Source organism: Musa acuminata, chromosome BXJ2-2, assembly GCF_036884655.1.
Source record: "Musa acuminata AAA Group cultivar baxijiao chromosome BXJ2-2, Cavendish_Baxijiao_AAA, whole genome shotgun sequence".
Classification (NCBI taxonomy): Eukaryota; Viridiplantae; Streptophyta; class Magnoliopsida; order Zingiberales; family Musaceae; genus Musa; species Musa acuminata.
Genome location: NC_088339.1, coordinates 25,873,563 through 25,892,416, shown reverse-complemented (window position 1 = coordinate 25,892,416; position 18,854 = coordinate 25,873,563). Strand labels below are relative to the sequence as shown.

Genomic DNA, 18,854 nt, shown 5'->3' with positions numbered 1-18,854 from the left:
TCCAGGATTCACCGCACCCTCATTGTTGCTCGATCCCATGTTCATCTACGCAGAGATCACGTCGACTCTGATTCACCTCACCTTATGCTTTCCGATCCCATGCATTTACAGCATTAACTCTCGAATGCGTTACTGCAGAAAACGCGAATGTGTGTTTTCATTGAAGAGAGAGAGAGAGAGAGAGAGAGAGAGAGAAGAATCACGTTGGTACTGCAGATATGATGCAATGTGTATGTAGTTTTTGGTCGGTAGAAATATCACATTTATGCTGCACAGTACGTAATGCGTGCTTTGGTTGAAGAGGGAGATCAGGAAGATGGTGAGAGAGGGAGAGATAGTGGATAATGCAAATGGGTAAGTGCTCGGTATATGGCTTGGAAGGCACTCTAGGTTGACCTCGGAGCTAAAAGGAGATGATGATCACCTTCGACCTCCGCCTCTCTCTGTCTAACTATCCCAGTCAGGGAGGTGAGACGTCTCATGCGAATCAGGTTGCCCCATCGCCACTCAACCCAATCGCTCCTTTTGTCCTATAACTTTCTTCCTTCTATTTTCTCGCCATCTTCTCTGTGGGGTTCAGCCAAAGGCTTATTGAGTAGCAGTTGGAGAGATGTATGCCTTGTTATTCTCTATTTTCTTTTCTTTATCATCCTGTTGAGGATAAACATGCGAGTGATAAGCATATATAGCAAGGTGAAGCTTAAGGGACAAGCAACCTAAGCTTGCTTGCTGAGGCATCTCTCCCTCTATCTCTACAAATTGCCTTGTTTTTTTTTGTCTTTTCCTTTTCCCCTTTGTTGTCCGGAGGAAGCAGCAGAGAGACCATTGGAGGGTCCGTCTTCTCTTCTCCTTTGCTGCACTTGGGTGATGAACAAAAGTCGAGGACAATTCTATTCCTTCTCTTCGATCTCAAGGAGAGACTGAGGTGGGGGGCGGGGGGGGGGGGACGAGAGCTCCAATAGCTTTAAGAGGGACAAGCTTCTTTCTTCTTTTCCTTTTCCATTTTTTCCCCCCCTTTTTTCTTCTCTCTCCTCTTTCCTCTTCCTCAGCGCCTCTGGTTATCGTTCCTATTGATCTGGATAAGAGAAACACAGGAGAGGAGGTGATGGAGAACAAGACAACCATCGCTTAGCGTCGGACACCACGAGTTTTCTGCCATGGTATCCATCAGCAAGAAGTCGCACGAGAACACGATTCGGACATGCCCCTCCTGCGGCTATCCCATTCAGTATCAACGCCAGGTCTCTCTCTCTCTCTCTCTCTCTACAAGTTAAAGATTATTCCGTAATTTCTACCAAGAAACAGGTGCATGGTTAGATCATACGAACAAAGTTTACGTGTCACCTTCTTCATCTCATGTCGAAGGCAAATGCCAGAACTTGTTGTGTAGGGGAAGACCTAACACGATCATGAAATCTATGAATCGATGTATTCAGGTTGCTCCCTCCATGCAAGACTTTCTCGGGTTGCCTGCAGGCGTTAAGTTTGATCCCACCGACCAAGAGCTGCTCCAACACTTGGAGGGCAAGGCGAGGTCAGATCCCCAGAGGCTTCACCCCCTCATCGACGACTTCATCCCTACGATCGAAGGAGAAGACGGCATCTGCTACACACACCCCGAGAAGCTCCCTGGTAATTGAATCATGGATCGATTCTTTAATCGCCCTCCTCCATCTCTTGAGACCATCCATCTATGACATGATTCTTGCGCCCGATAGCATACGTACATGGCTTCGCAGCATAATCTAACGGTGTTCATGTACGTAGGGTTGCATGCATTAACATCAACGTAGGTTTTGCGTCATAAAATTGCCGCCTCACAATTATCATCGTTGCTCGACCAGAGCACACAAGTCATTTATGCTTTGTGTTTTGCACATGAAGGAACGCTCTGAAACTTCCTACGTCCAAGAAGAATCTTAATTAGTAGTACATCATGATTTTTGCTACTCAAAATAAATACTCATCTTTATGTCTCGATTGACAATTTACCACTGTTGTTAATCATGTTGGTCGATGACATTTATTTTAGTAGATGACTACAACAAATATACATTTTTGTGGCTTTATTAGACTGTTCAATAGAGCCAACAATACAACTCCATTTTTGTCATCGTCATGAATCAAAATAAACGTCAGTCAAGTCCATATATACGTATTTTCTACTGAGAGTCACTTGGTCTGCTCTCTCTCTCTCTCTCTCTCTCTCATGAGGTGCAAGAAAAGATCTTGTTTCTATTTGACTGCAGTTTTCAGATTCTAGTTATTGTTATCCAACTCAGTCAAAAAATTGGCAACAGATGGAAATTTTATGTATTCATGTATACTTTGCAATTGTATAGACCAGGAGAATATAGTTTGTGTTATGGGAAAATATGGCCTTGATCCACATGAACATAGTTATTCGAGATGGAAAGCACCTCCATCTGAGATGAAAACATCGTGCTTATGAGGTATTACTTATATAAAGATCGAAGTCGGGAGACACTTCCCGAGTCGATCCCATCGATGCTCAAGTTAGTCCTGAGGTTAACTTTTGTGAGGTTACAAAAGTTGACCTTAAGACTAACTTGAGTGTCGGAGAGATCAACTCGGAAAGCCTCTTCCAACTTCAGTCTTTGTACAGGTAACACCTTAAGAGCACGGTATTTTCATTTCTAAAGGAGTTGCTTTCCATCTCGGACTACTCTGTGCATATGGATCATAATCACGTTGGATTGACAAGAATGCTAATAATATTTTTCCCCAACCATTTGAAATTTCATAAAATATTTATTGGTATTCTAAAAAATTAAGAAAAGGCTATACTAAAGCATAATGAAATTTTTTGTAGTGTAGCCTCTAAGCAACATAAGACTGACTTGACTTTGTAGTTGTAACTTCACACTCACTTGAAAGTTCAAATTTTCGTCTTCCTTACTTATCATTTAAAAAGGAATTTATCCTTACTGGTCGATTAAATAACATACATATTTTCAAGAGTCGAAGTTTCGATGCATGAATTATTGTGCTAAGCTTTGTCCATCGTCGTATCATGGCATTTCTCTTCCTGCGATGATATCCAGGCGTGCGAAGCGATGGGCTGGTTCGACACTTCTTCCATCGCCCTTCCAGAGCATACACGACGGGGACGAGGAAGAGGCGAAAGGTGCACACCGACGTGCATGGAAGCGAGACGCGGTGGCATAAGACCGGGAAGACGAGGCCGGTGTTCGCAGGTGGTGATCTGAAGGGGTACAAGAAGATCCTCGTTCTCTACACCAACTACGGCAAGCAGCGGAAGCCCGAGAAGACAAACTGGATAATGCATCAGTACCACTTGGGCTTCGACGAAGAAGAGAAGGACGGAGAGCTGGTGGTGTCCAAGATCTTCTTCCAGACGCAGCCTCGGCAGTGTGGCTCGGCACTCAAGGATACATTTCAGACCAAACTCAAGGGTCTGGTGGCGGACGAGGATGAGGACGAGGAGGACAACGAGGACGACGATGGCAATGCGGTGAGGGATGGAAACGGCGGTGGCTATTACACGCCCTCGCTGATGGCCTACACCCAAGGTGGCCAAGACCGAGTTAGCTCGCCCCATCTATTTCCAAGCTTTCCCACCATGCATGCCACCGGGGCTCCTCCTCCCTTCCTTTCCTGAACACGAGTGGAGTAGACGAGGATTCGTCCTCGATTAATTTTAGGAGATGGAAGACTCCATGTAGATCCATCCATTCAACCGTGCATTCTGTGATGATGATGTGGAAACTTCACAGTTAGCACGACAGAACTTAACAATTCAGGGCTATGTAGATTCGATTCATCCGACAAAGTTGTTCAGCTGAAACCCATTGAATAAAAATGACGGTGGCCAACCTTTGGTGGCGCGTATGACTGCTTTATTCACAACAAGGATCAGTGGTGTTCTCTTTTGCTTCTTCTTCTTCTTCTTCTTTCGTAACCATGATTTGATGATTACCGTATGAGATTTCTCCAGCTTATGCAAAGATAGATATCACAGAACTTTGCGAAGCAGCAGTATCCATGCCGGTGGCAGGCGATCAGTTCGACTTGGTTACGATCCGACTGACGTACGTTCGTTAGGAGCCTTTGGTCCTCCTATCTTCGGCAGAATATGTGATGTGATCGACACGTACACTAAAATACTTGGAAGAATATTTCGATCAACGTGACACACCACATCACATGTCGAACCCCCATAATGAATAGGCGAATATTTCATTAAAGGAAAAAGCTACATGACAATTGAAATCTTGTGATTTGCGTGGGTGGATTTGTCATTAAAATATGCGAAGCTTATTTAACAAGTCTTGGATCCATCTGTCGTGCCATAACATATAACTTTTTGATTATTGGGTTGCATAAGCCATAAAATACAATACATGTCGCTGTCCGCGTCATCGAGAAGAAGCCAAGAAGCAAGAACTATGAATCGAGGAATAATATGAAACAAGGAGAATGAAGAGCAAATCAAGTGCTATCGAGCAACTCTTATGGACGTGGACCCATAATAAAGAAGAAGAAGATGTCATAAATTCCTTCATGGCGTCAGAAGCAGATGGTAGACAATCATTTACTTACTTTACCACATCTAATTTCCAACAAATCCATGTGTATCTCATGACTCCAAATAGGACAGATGGCTCACACGCACTACAAACGCATGGTAAAGTGGAAAACCGGCACACACACACACACACTCATCAACACACACAGACATGGCACGATACAGTCACGCACACAAGACGAGGGAAGCAACGTGATTTGAATGTACACACCTTCCTCAAAAGAATTGATGCATGCATCATAAAAGCTTAAGATGCACGTTACAGAAACCAAAGAGCAACACAACTAACTATTCATGACCCACACACGCCACCTGAGAGACTGCCTAAGTTAAGTACGTTTAGAGATACATCCAGTGTTAAAAACAGCTACTACTTATGGATGACATGCTTCTCATACAATGCAAGAATATCCTTCTTGTTGGGATTCCTCAGCTCCAGCAGTTGTGCGCCAAATCCATGCTTGGTAAGCTCTTGTTTGAGTTTCACCACCGTAAACCTTTTATAATCTTCAGTCTCGGATTCTTGATTTCCCTGACTCGGATTGTTATCTTCTTCCCCTCTAAAGATCGAACCACCATCTTCGGACCGAGCATAGTTGAACGGGCTTGTGGTACTCTTGGACCGCTTTCTACCCTTGGCAACCTCTTCGTCGATGTCCATGTCATGGACCGACTCCGTACCAATGTTGTCATCCACTCTCGGGCGTTTCCCCCGAGAATTCCTCAACTTGGCATCAAGTGCAGTTTCATTGAGCCGAACAGATGTCAACTCCTGTTGGAGAGAATCTAGTTTGCCTTGAGTTACTTGTAGCTGCAAGGATAAGGACTCCGCCCTGTTATTAGCCTCTGCACGAGCTGCTCGCTCGGTTGCCAGAAGACTCTCAAGAACCTGGACTGTGTTGGACCTCTGCTCATTGTTCTGACTCAACATCTCCTCTATTTCTTTTTCTCGCTCTTGGACTCTTGACTCAAGTAACGCAGCCTTGTCAATCGCATAAATTTCTGATTGACGAAGCCCCTCAATTTCATCAATCAGCTTGTTCCTGTCTCTTTCCAGGTTCTCAACCCGTCTCTCAGCTTTTTCAATTAGTGCCAATCTTTCCATTGCCAACCTTTGAAATTCACTCTTTTCTTTCTGAGCTGCTACGACCTCTGAATGAGCTACATCAGCCAACTCGGTTGCTTTCCTTGCATCCCTTTCAGCATCCTTGCACCTCTTATCTGTTTCATCAAATTTCTTACATTCAGTGAGATATTTCTCCTGAAGATGGTTCTTTTCTTGCTCTAGAATTTTGACTTGTCTCTCATGTGACTGAGCCATGGTTTTAACAGACTCTAAATTTTCAAGTAAATGTCGGATTTCTTCTTTCAAAACCGAAGACTCTGATTCGCGGCTTTTCAGTTCTGCCTCGGCAGCCTGCAATTAAAAATGACCTTCCTTTAGCACAGCACAATCACAATGTTCTAGCATCTATCAGAATTTTTCAAAGTACTCTTAGGTGATACCTCCGTTCTCAGGACCAAAGTATTTGCTTGCTTCTCAGAATGGTCGATTTTTGCAGTCAAGTTTCTGATTTCTTCATCCTGTTTAGTCAACAAAAAGGTATTTGTGAAAACATACAGATGAAAACCTTATGGATACATATTACATATACCTACTGGAAGACATATATGTACATAAGCAAAGAGAAAGTTTACCTTCTTTGCTAGTTGCTCAGCAAATTCTGCTCTTAAAGTATCTTCTCTGGCTTGTACCTTCTTATTTGTGCGTTCCTGTGCAACTGCTGCCCTCTCCAAAGCAGTTTTAGCATCTCCAACTGCTACATCATATTTCCGCTTCCACTCTAATGCCTCTTCCTGAGCAGATGCTGCCTGTTCACGAACAGCAGTTAACCTTCCTTCAGCAGCACCTATTCTGGCCTGCAAAGCTGCAACTTGAGCTTTGAACTTGTCTTCCTCAGCCTTTAGCTCTATGCTGCTCCCATTGTATTTATTTTTCCAATCAGAGGATTCACGTCTAGCAAGTTCCAAAGCATTTGACAAACTCAAGCAGCGTTCCTCTAATTTGCTATATTTGCTCTGCAGATCAGCAATCCGACCAGTGTAATCTTTGGATATTTTTTCCTTGTCACTGATAGCTTCCTCATAGCGTTTTAAATATTCAGATCTGTGCTTTTCATTTGCCTCAAGTTGCTTCTTAAGCAAATCCAGTTTGTCCTCACTTAAGCTGCATCTAGACTTCAGTGAGTTCCTTTCTGATTCAACACAATTTAATTGCCTTCTGAATAAGTCCAAAATTGGTCCCTGCAAACTGCAGAAAGAAAAAAGGTTCAATGACAGAATAGTTTTTTTTTTCTCTTTTAGCACCGATAATCTCAACCAATCTTGGAACTTTGATCAACCAGAAGATAATAAATCATGTCAAGGTCATTATATGCGGACCTCAAAAGATATTCATACAATTAAAAGTAAGAAAACATTGGTTCAGCAGCCTGATGGAATCAGATTTTTGGTACCTACCTAACTGTAAGAGAAACAGAGAAAAAGACAAACCTTTGTTGCAGGATGGCAGCCAACTTTTTCCACTTCCCTGGACCATGAGTAGATGACTCGAAGCCAACTAGCAAACTGCCCAAGAGCTGCAGTGACATTGAAGCCTCTCATCTCATATTATGTTTAAAGATAAAAGGAAAGTTAAGCAATAAGAAAGGCATCAATCCAGAGCATGTTTAAAGCCTTTGAAGCATGATCATGGATACTGAATATGACACAATATGGATGCACCAACATATATTTTTGAAAAACCACCAGAATAGAAATACTTAAAATAAGGCAAAAGAGAGAGAGAGAGAGAGAGAGAGAGAGAGAGAGAGAGTTCACACGCTAAAATTCTTGCTGTTGGAGGTTCAAGATTCTATACTAAAAACATTTAATATTTCTTAAAAAATAGATATTTCTTGAAAGTATCCAACACATTTCCAAGAAGCATCTTCCAGGTATATTAGCTGACATGTCTAATACTAATAGGACTAACAATCTGAAGCATTTGTGTTTTGCAAAAGTTTGTTGATATAATTAAGACCAATAATGGGCCTCTAGTCAAATAATGAAACAAGTTATTAAGCAAATAAAAAACAAAGAAAATAAAAAACTCCATGGAGCCACGACTTATTGATGGTTTGCATTTACGTAAAAAACATGTTTGGACATGGATAAACTACATGCAACCGAGTCTCATGTCCATATCTTCTAAATGACAAGATTCAAAGAAAAGTACATATAAGCCAACATAAAACTACAATGAATACCAAAAGAAAGATGCCAGATCAGTAGAATCGGCAACCATACATAGTGAAAGATTCCAGCATAAACTTCACAAGTGATGACCTCAACTATTATCAATGCAAGAGTTATCAAGAGATTGAACAAGCATGACAACAAGTATTCACCACCAACAGAGCCAATAACCCAGACTAATAGCTGGTACAAAAAAGAGAACACCTGTGTTCCAGCAGATATATCCAAATGCATAGATAGAACTTCACAAGTGATGACCTCAACTATTATCAATGTGAGAGCCATCAAGAGATTGAACAAGCATGACAATAAGTATTCATTATCCACAAAGCCAATAACCCAGACTAATAGCTGGTGCAAAAAAGAGGACCTGTGTACCAGCAGATAAACCCAAATGCATAGATAAAACTGAATAGAAAAGGGGCAAAAGGTCTACATGTCCAACAAAACCACTGACACAGTAATGACAGGCAATGATAACGGAAAGAATAGTGATTATGCCGATGATAAAACACATGTAATGATTTAAGCCATGCTGCAATGCACTCTACATGTTTTGGTATGCTGTCCCTTGCTTCAGCATCATAAGCCTATACATGTTCTCTGACAAACAGTGCCTTACCTGAATCACATCATCAAGTTTTGCATCAGGAGCATGACAAGCTGCTCGCAACTTCGTCTCCATGCCCTGGATTACTTTAGAGCAATGCAAATCTGCCTCCAAAAGAGCTGTTCTTTTGTAGTCCTGCGCAAGCAGTATAGATACAATCAGCAATATCCTAGGCTACACAGTTATCGGACAGCCCAAAAGTTACTTGTGCAAAACATCCACTTGAAAGCTTCCCAAGATTGGCATTATTATCATGAGCAGAAGTCATCCTTGCAAGCTCTAAACTAAACAACAAATAAAATGAAACTTTAAATGCTCTGATTGCTTAAAAATGTAAGCTGCAGTTGGATGCAAAATTTCCCTTGTGACGATCAATTAACAGGATATCCCATCCATCATGACTAAATCAGCAGGGATATATTAACGTCAACATATACTTGTAATTTTCACATTAGCTCCTCAGACCATGAAGCATTACGACAAAGAATAGGAGAAAAGAAATGAGATGGCAGTTGGGAATGACTGTTTGATGCATTTCTTCCTTTTACTCTGAATGTATTGCCAATTCATGAGCTACACATGGTGACGCTACATAATAATCCAATTGAACTTCATACCATTCCCACAGACTAGAGAGTAGCACCAGTAACAAGTTTATTTTAGTACAAGATCATAACTTCATGAAAAAATTTTGATCTATTTCTGAATATTACTCGGTCGTAAGTTCAAGCCAAATAAAAAAGAGGAAATTTCAAGCAGGCACATGTCATGGAACATGCAGAACTAGCAAAAAGAAAAACTCTGGATGAGAAATACATTGAAAATAAAAATGAAATATAGGATGATAATAGTGATAGTTGTGACAGTCTAATCTATTTAGGAACCAACAATTTCCAAAATGTGAAATTAGAGCTCACCTCAAAGGCCTTTTTAAAGAAATTCTGGAGAAGCTTCTCATAATTCTGACGCGCTAATCCACTCCCAATAGCACCAGAATTGAATGCATTGAGAGCCTTTTCAACAGCTTCTTGATGTGTTTCTCTTAGAACAGTCTAAAGTAATTATGAATCAGTGCAACTGAAACTAAAATGAAGTGGTATGTGACAACAACTAAAAAAAATATTGACCTATACCTCATCTGGCGGTTTTGAGCGATCAAAGGAGGACATATAAATCTCAGCAGCAGAATCGTAAGCTTTCCGACACTCTGCTTCTTCAACACTCTGAAAGACAAAGTATTAATGGACATCTTATCAAAGCAGCATATCAATTGAATCATTGTAATCATTATAGTATCAAACATTTAATCATATTATAACACTAGAAAGCCCCAGAGTGGGTGAAAAATTAAGATCATTTAATGATACTGCCAAAAGCCAAAATGCCAGCTAACAAAGATCAGCAAATCATCTAGATTGCAGATAAAGGACTGCACGCACTAAAGTTGTTAAGCCCTGAACATAATGCCTTAAGAGCCGGATAAGTCATCAAATTAGCTGGATTTTCAACTCATAACATTTAAGACAAAAGGATAATTAGAAGTGAGATTCTCTAATCCTTCCCTACATTTAAATGTCTGCATTATAGGTGACTGCATTAAATAATCAATAGGCTGATACAAATAGTAATATTCACAACTAAGACAGCTAGTACTGTATCAGCTAAGATTAGGAGGAGATATCGATTTTCCTAGTGACAATGCAGGACAATAGAAGCAAAGATCCTAAAGAAAGCCAAAAAATTTCCAAGGAAAAGTCATCACACTATATAACAAAGAAAGACACCTAAAAATACAAAATGTATAATCAATTAAAATTTTTTCATATGTAAATATTGAAAATTTGAAATAGCCATTGTAGCAAAGGAATAATCCAACACTAATGCTGTTCCAATGAACCCAATACTTAAAAAGAAACAAGTCAATATAGTCTTTCACATTCAAAAGTACCCTGAAAAACTTGACTTTTAGTAATCATCGTTTTTAAACTCAAGCGATATTGTAACTAGAAACTTGAAAAACAATAAATATTCAAAACAACTGACCTGCCATGAAGAAGATATTGTAGGCACAGCACCACTGTTAATGGCATCCAAGAATGACTGTGTAATACCAGCAAGAATGGGGCCTGTCATTACAGTTGCACCTACTTGTTTTGGTCTGGTTCGCATGAAAATGTACTTCAACAATGCATCCAAACCTGATCTAAATTCAGGTCTTAATCTATCTAACTGCACAACAGACAATATCAGAATTTTAAATAGATTGAAATTGTCCAAAAAAAAGTGGAAGGAATACTCACAGGAATTTGATCAAGACGTTGAAGGTCGTTTTCATTGTTCAGTGGCCGCACAAGCGTAAAGCATTCCCTATCAGGGAATAAAGTGCGAATAGACTCCCGAATCTATTAATCAAAATGATTAGTTTCTTATTATCAATGCATGTTACAAGATGTTGTGAATCAATATAATTAGATTACATGTCAGAGATTGCAATGAACCTCATTCTTAGCTGATATATCTCTCCCACCACCTTGCACAGACCTTAAGGCTAATTCTAGATACTCACGAGGGGTGATCTTTCTGTTATCCTCTACAAGATCTAAATAGAAGTCCTGCAGAATATTTATTTATGATCAATTAGCAGAACAGGTGAAACTAAGTAACAGCAACAACAAAAAAAGCCATCTACCGATGTAATTACCCTCAATAACCACACAAATACTGGAGAAAATTGTCCAAGCTCAGATACCGTGGACCTTCCACCAGATGCTCTAACACGAATATGTTTAGTCATTTCAGTGACAAGAGATAGACGATCAAGTGCAGCTTCATCAATACCACCCATCTAAAGAAACCAAAAGAAAAACAAAAGGACAGGTGTTATAAAATATATATTTGGTCAACAATTAATAAGACGTCATTAGGTACTACAACAAGTTTATGCAAGCCCAAATGTAAAGCTTAAGAAGATTTCTAATTCCCAATTCCATTGCAAAGAATCAGTAACAGCTCAACGCAACACAATTTTTACCTGGTTGTAGATGAACAGACTTGACAACAGAACAGCTAAAGAGAATATCTTTGTACTGTATGAGCCCTGCCAAAAAGAAAATAATTCATATGACAAGTTGTAGATATAAAAAAACAATTTTTTTAGCGAACATAACAAGGAAGAGGAAGCACATATAACTGAAAAGAAATGCATATGAGCTTTACAGGTAAGGGTCTTCCCATTTGATGCCTTAAGTCAAACCAACACTACATGTATAAAATCAAGATTATGCCACAAGTTTGTTTCTCTGAGTCCCAAGAAGATACTCCAAATGCAAATGGCATCCACCAAAGAGAATCCAGTATAGGATTTTTTTTCTTCCAAACATATGCTCTTAAATACAATATTTAACCCTAAAAAATACCAATTTGCATATATATTCCAACAACAAACTGGATTCATATGTGCCTGTGCCTTCATTGTCACAATCCATCCATATGTGTAATACTAGTCAAAACCTAGGTTAATTCCTGGCCAATTTACAAGAGGATCTTTTTACCCTTCATTTTTTATGATGCAACTCTATGCTACATAACAAGCATCATTCAGGTCAAAAATCAGCTACCACAAATTTAAACCCAATCCTGGCAAGTAGGCAATTGGACCTAACTGTATCCATTAAGGTCAAATCATGATCTAGATCAGGCACAAGATATTGGTCTGGATCAGATCTCAGGTTCAGCATAGGCCAAATATGTTCAAATTATGAGAGCAGAACAATTAAATAATTGATATATTTGTTACTTATACAAGGTCCATGTCTATAGGAAAAGAACATGAAACAACTAATAATTGACAATGAAAATATCATTAAAAATCAAGAAAAAAGAAAAGTCATCTGATAAACAACAACTGAAATATGAGAAACTTGGTGACAGCTATCATACTAGGCACATCAGAATCCAATGAAAATGGTTGAGGCTGGCCCATGGATCAGCCTTACACTACTGGCATCAGTTTGCCACAAGGGAAATATGCCCTGTCCTAGTGTGGTGTCCCATTGTAGTTCACCAACTCTTTGCCCAACGGAACACTAACCCAAGCCAAGACAAGCTATAAAAGGGGACCTCACAGTTAAAGAAGCTCTATTTCTTTTTGTCTGCATATTTATCCTCTCTCTAAGTAATTAAAAACCCTCTCTAGAGTAACTTTAGATCAGATATCGACATGGCTGTCAGAGAAAAACCCTCCCATTACATTTTCGATGATCCTACCACTTTTAAAGCCTTACGAGGTGAGAGGACTCTGGTCAGACCCTCTGACCACAGACCCTCAACAAGGGACTTCTCGTGACACGTTGTTCATTTGTGCAGGAAAGGCCTAGGTCAAATCCTATTACCCCACATAAAAAGACTATCAAATACGACATCATCACTTGGTATCCCACAAAAATTAAAGAGACGTCACTAGAAATACAAACACAAGTTTATAAAAAGATAAAAGATGATGTAAATAAAAAGGGTAGCTTCTTAGACCAAGTCCAAGTCCAACATCTACCAAAACCATAAAGCCCTGGATCTGGATCGACCTTTGTATTGGATCTACATCAGATTTGCATAATCAGGTTCAAATATTGATATTGCACATAATTAGCATCATTGTTTACGTTTTAGAAACTATACTTAGGTTCAAATGATATATGAACCATTATGGATCTTCAAAACAAATAAATAAAAAACTAAGACAAAAAAAAGAAACATGCCAGTGTAGATACTGGGCAGGGTCTGATCCATAACAATCTGTATCAAACCATACTGAATCTCGATATGGATCAATAGCAATATCATGTTAGTCAGACCAATAAATAGAGTCAGTACCCAACAGAAATTTCAAGCCTTGCTCTCTATTTTCAACTGATACCTGAAAGTAATGGATATGTCCTTGAGGTTAGCTACCTTTCATAAACTATTTATTATTTTAATCAATTGTCATCAAGATAACCAATATGCCCCTTTTAAAATTTCCTTGCTAGAATGTTAAGAAAGGAGGTGGGGATATAGAAGAGAGGATGTCCTTTTCTATTTTTTCTTTCTGAAATAAACAAGTCAGCTACAACCAGCTAATATCTGCAGTTCTGACCAATTTCTAGCAATAAGACCGAGAAAGTGACTAGCATGAAATACGCTTTGGCCAATACTGATCTAATCACCTAATCCAATGAACCATGGTTAACAGTTTCTATTAAAGGGAACTAAGGTAAATAAGTTAAGTTCTCTGAGAATGTATGTACATGTATTGGAGAAGCAAATATGTCATTAACCAATTAGAAAGAGGTATCTGCAAGCAAAGACCCTTTAAAAAACTGTAGTGGATTAAGGTCAAAATTAGACATTATAATCAAGTTTTATTTTGTATTCCTTATTGGAATTCAGTACAGTTAAACTAGAATAAAAAACAACCAATAGAAAAAGATAAGAAGAGCAAATCTAACTGTCTGGTCATAGGCATCAATTCCTTCACTGTCCAGTAGCAAAAGATTGTACTCGGTTCCATCAAGAGCAGTTCGCTTTAATGGTGTGCTCCACATCCAAAGCCCTTTAGTACACGGTCGATGAGTTGAAGCTACTTGAAATCCACTACTTCTGCCCAAAAGCTACCACAAGAAAGAGAAGTTAATTCTTTACAAAAACGAATGCAAGTTATATATTTAAACCAAAAAAAAATGGAAGCAACCACAATCAATTTAAACATCAACAGAATTAATTAACTAAAAGAAGACAACAAAAATAAAAACAAACAGTTCATTCATTTATTATGCATGACTCCTACATGGTGCCTTGTAAATGTAAATGAATTATAAAAAACTAAATTAGCATTAGCAAAAAGCCTAGGGCATTAGATAGAATTATTTTAGCTGCTTAGTTATAAGCATAAAACAAGTAATATAAAATAAATCCTGCAGAATGTATCCTGCATAAAATATAGTTATAAGCAAACTATATGAATTGAATATATCCTGCAGAATGTATCCAAGGTATAGAGTACTAACAATCCCGTCATTGTAATATAAAATATGAAGAGGATGGCTCATATTACAACACAAAACAATAAGAATTTTATATGATAGGATAAACAAAAGAGTAGAACTGAGGAAAAACAAAGTTCCTTAAAGCCATTGTCCTTGTAGTGTTATTGCAAGGTAAGGAACATTAAGTTATTAACTTCAGAACATCCAATCTAATCAATAACAAACATCTCTCAGTGGTCTGCATAAAATTTGTATTTCAGAATCCAGATCCATGTCCTATATTTCTCAAGGCAACCAGCACACCCACCCAAAACTAGAGCGCATAACAATTAACCATTTTCCAATTATTTATAATTGATAATTTTTTCAAGAAGAGAATCCTAAGTTTATCAAGAAAAAGAATAGGTCAAATTTCCTCGAGCAATGGAACCTATGAATTCTGCCCTTAAGCATCAAATAATGCATTAAAGGTCTATTTCACTGAGTAGGGGGGGCAGACATATTAACAACTTTGTAACTAGCTCTACTGAGTTGAAGCAGAAAAACTGAAAGTAATATCATAATTATACCCAAAGTTGAAGGCCAAGTTAAGATGATATTTTCCTACAAATTCCCTATAGCATAAGCAAATAACACAGCCTCAAGAATATTAGCTAACTTCAATCGTGGTTCTTCGCAGTCACCATCATCACATGTACTATAAACCAATGATTTTAATTTTGAATAATACCACCTGTATCGGGCGGTACGTACCGGTCCGCCAACAGACTGGTACACGGACCACCCGCTACCGGGCAGTACTGCCGATTAGGGCTGTTTCCGCCCCGCTACCGGGTGGTATTACCCGAGGGAGAAGAAAGAAAGGGGAGAAAAAAAGAGAGAACCTGAAGATCCAACGCCACTCTCCCTCAACGATCCCGATCCGTCGTCACCCTCCCTCGCCGAACGCCACAGATGAAATGTCGTCTGCTCATCTGAGGCGACGAGGCCTCGACGTCGTCGACGACTTCTCCTCATTCGCGCGGGGAGAAGAAGCCTCGTCGACGTCGCGGGGAGAAGAAACCGAGTGTCGTCGAGGCAACGTTTCTTCTCCCCATGCGGGCAGAAGAAACGAGGCGACGACATCTCCTCGTCGTCCTTTTTTGCGGTTTCTTCTCCCCACGCGGACAGAAAAATGAGACGACGTCGTCTTTATATATATATATATATATACCGAGCTGAGCTCAATACTCCGGTATGGTACAAAATTACGAACCTTGCTATAAACTATAAATTTCATCATATTTAATCTTTGCATTCTTTCATTTAAAATTATTACCATGCTGGTCCACAAGATCAAGTATGCATGTCAGTCACGAATAAATGACAACTCTTCATCTTTTGGTTGATATACAATGAGTAATAGCAAATTAAAAAGATCCAAAATTTGATAACCTTGCATATTTAGAATCATGCAAATTCAACCAGAAACTTCAACGAAGATGAGTTATGAAAACAACAATATACGGGAATTGCAAAATCAAACATCATTGACCAAGTCTGTCTCTTTAATCCACCTCCACTGGAACCTTCCTCTAATTGCCTAAAGGCTATGCCTTTAATAGATATGTACACAGATTATGACAGATCCCCAAGAAACTTATTCCAGCTTTCTCCCAGAGAACTCACAACCTAAAACAACTTAAGTATACACTATCTTCTGTTTCACAGACAAGCCCTCAAATTTTTCATGTAACAAATCTAAAGCTCCACCAATATTTCAGCATAATACTAGGCTATATAGAGAGTAATAATCTAAATCAACTCATACATAGAAATTATATAAATGTGTATTTAGAGTTTATACTGCACGTTAAGAAGCTGCCTATATAGGTATGGCATCATACAACACAAGCACTTGCTTTTCGGATGTTATTGTTACACTTCAATGTTCATCCCAGTCTCTGTCAGCATTTCTTTTTGACAAAATCCTTACCAGCTAAGCTTGCTGACTCTTACTAGCTTTATTTTGGCACAATTTATGGTTGCTCACAGAATAATATACCATATCAACATGGAATACCCAAGTCCATTCTCTATGTTCCCAAATGGCCATCTTCAGCGTGAAAAAGCTCTTCAAGGGACAAAACCACTTTGGCTTGGTCAACTTACTTTTTCATCCAGCAGTTTTATTCAATTGATTATCTGAAGAGGCTTGAACAGTCTTCATGAGCCTCCTTTTTGGCTATTATAATGCCCAGTACCTTCTTATTTACAGGTCTACCTATCTGAAATAACATCGGATTTGTTCAGGTTCATCACATATACAGACTTCATATGACCTGAAAGAATAATCCGAATGACGCTCGAAGAATTTAAAACGCCCCTTCAACCCTTAAATTAGGGTTTTTCATTTCCCTAGCAAACCCTAGCTTGCACATGAGACATATAAATAGGTCACTACTCCTGTAACCCGTAAAAAGTGAACACTCCCGGGATAACTTTGCACTTAGAGATCAAAGTTACCAACGTTTATTGAGCGAATAGCCATCTAAATCGACTCAGGAAGGAAAGAAGAAAAAAAATAATTCATCAAGGCAAAGAACCAAAGGAGCCAACAATCTACAAGAGGGGCAGAGGGAACACCTGGTTGAGGATGAAGCTCTTGCCTTGGCGGGCGCGGCCGCAAACGGAGACAACGCCAATAGGGCCCTTGACGAGCTGAAGGGCGGCGACAGCCTCCGGGTCCATCCGGAACTTGCCTTTGTCATCGCAGTAGACAAGGCGGAGAGGGCGTCCGGGCCCCGGCGAGGCGACAGCGACACTCGAGCTAGGGCCTCGTGGGTCCGATGTGGGCGACGGCACCATCTCCTTGCCCGTCGACGACGAAGGGGAGGATGCTGTGGATCCCCCGCGGAAGCCGAGCAACTGCATCATTTTCTTCTTTCGCCCTCCGCTCTGCGTTCGCTCTCTCTCTCCTCTCTCTCTCTCTCACTATGTCGCTGCTGCTTTTCTTCGGGAGGAAGAAGACGGAGGTGATGGAGGGACCGTGAAGACGGCGTGATGTTTTAAATATGACGGTCAAGTCTTGTTGTAGCGGTAATATCACTTTACCGTCGCGTTCTATTCACGCTTAGGGCGGTTACCTCGGCCAGTAACACGTTATAACTCCCGTTATATATTATATACCAGCCAATTCGTCCCGTGTCACTTTAACAGCCGTTATATAGAATATACCAGCTATCTATCCTTCTCGTGCCCTTTACCGAAGCCTTCGTATGCACTATAATTGGGCCCATTACCAGCCCACATAAAGCCTTTATCCAATACAAATGAACATCATCAGTAGCTAATTCGGGCTTCAATATGTCTTGTGCAAAGGAAACATAACAAAAAAGGGGGCCGAGTTCTGTCTAATTTATAGCATCAAATCATAGATTTAAAACCAATTTATTCTGATGGCTGACATGTGACCGAACGTACCATACGGATTTATATATACAATATTAATAACCAAAGTGCATAATTCAACATAAAATATAAATATGGTACAATTTATGGGGTTTGTCCTGCAATTTAAAAGGAAAAAAAAATTAATGACTGTAGTACGATCTTCGTTGGCATCCTAACCCGGATGATGATTCTTGTAGGTTAATGGAATGGAATCTATAGTGAATCTGATCTGACCGATCTGCATCAATTAATCTAGTATATGTCCATGTAGCAAGTAAAAGTTGGTTTGATGACTTGGGTTGATGATTGATATTAGATGCATGCCAGGTAAGAAGTCGTTGACGTTTTGGTTAGATCGAGATAATCCGGATCCATGTGTATAGGGTTATTCGATGTGTACTCTACGTAAAGATCAAAATCGAAAGAGGTTTCTTAACCCGATGATTTATTTAACGTCCACGTTAGTAACTCGAGATATATAAATACAAACGTGAGTTGTCAAAGAAAGATAAGTCATATTTCCCATTATGTTAAAGATGAGCTTTTATACCTCATTGAAAATGGACATAATATTTTAAGAAATATTTTACAATGAGACAACATCTAACCATCTCCAATAGTCTTCCCTTAACCTATTGTCCATGTGGGCAACAAAAGCAGAGCAACCTATAACCATCACTTGTCTTGAACCCTTGCCTAAGTGGGCAGACAAGTGGATGGTAGCCTTTGTCTTCTCCTTTCACTATGGACACTACATGGTGATCATATATTGAATAAAGATTGGCTAACCTAACAGTGTACGTATTATCATTTGTCCCGTCCCAAGACATGCTTTGGGACTTTTGTGAGAGAGATATGAAGTGTGGCTTCTAGTTCATTCGACACGTCAAAAGCTTGCATCTCTTCGATTTATCGTCGATCTAGT

The 18,854-nt window shown here is 39.5% G+C and overlaps 2 protein-coding genes across 2 annotated transcripts; one reads left to right on the top strand and one right to left on the bottom strand.

Annotated features, from left to right (window-relative positions):
* The first annotated feature begins 576 nt into the window (after positions 1-576).
* LOC135605605 (NAC domain-containing protein 73-like) lies at positions 577-3,873 on the top strand. The gene is made up of 3 exons (XM_065095889.1): positions 577-1,241; positions 1,437-1,632; positions 3,066-3,873. The coding sequence occupies exons 1-3, from the start codon at positions 1,158-1,160 to the stop codon at positions 3,641-3,643; spliced, it is 858 nt and encodes a 285-aa protein (XP_064951961.1). The 5' UTR covers positions 577-1,157; the 3' UTR covers positions 3,644-3,873.
* A 913-nt stretch (positions 3,874-4,786) lies between these two features.
* Positions 4,787-17,575, bottom strand: LOC135605604 (uncharacterized). Its single transcript, XM_065095888.1, has 14 exons — positions 17,123-17,575; positions 13,961-14,122; positions 11,509-11,574; positions 11,179-11,322; positions 10,976-11,089; positions 10,778-10,879; positions 10,521-10,706; positions 9,611-9,700; positions 9,395-9,529; positions 8,490-8,612; positions 7,124-7,209; positions 6,269-6,881; positions 6,077-6,154; positions 4,787-5,987 (listed from the first exon to the last, which is right to left on the bottom strand). Exons 1-14 carry the CDS (start codon positions 17,411-17,413, stop codon positions 4,941-4,943), a joined length of 3,237 nt encoding a protein of 1,078 aa, XP_064951960.1. The 5' UTR covers positions 17,414-17,575; the 3' UTR covers positions 4,787-4,940.
* Between the last annotated feature and the right edge of the window lie 1,279 nt (positions 17,576-18,854).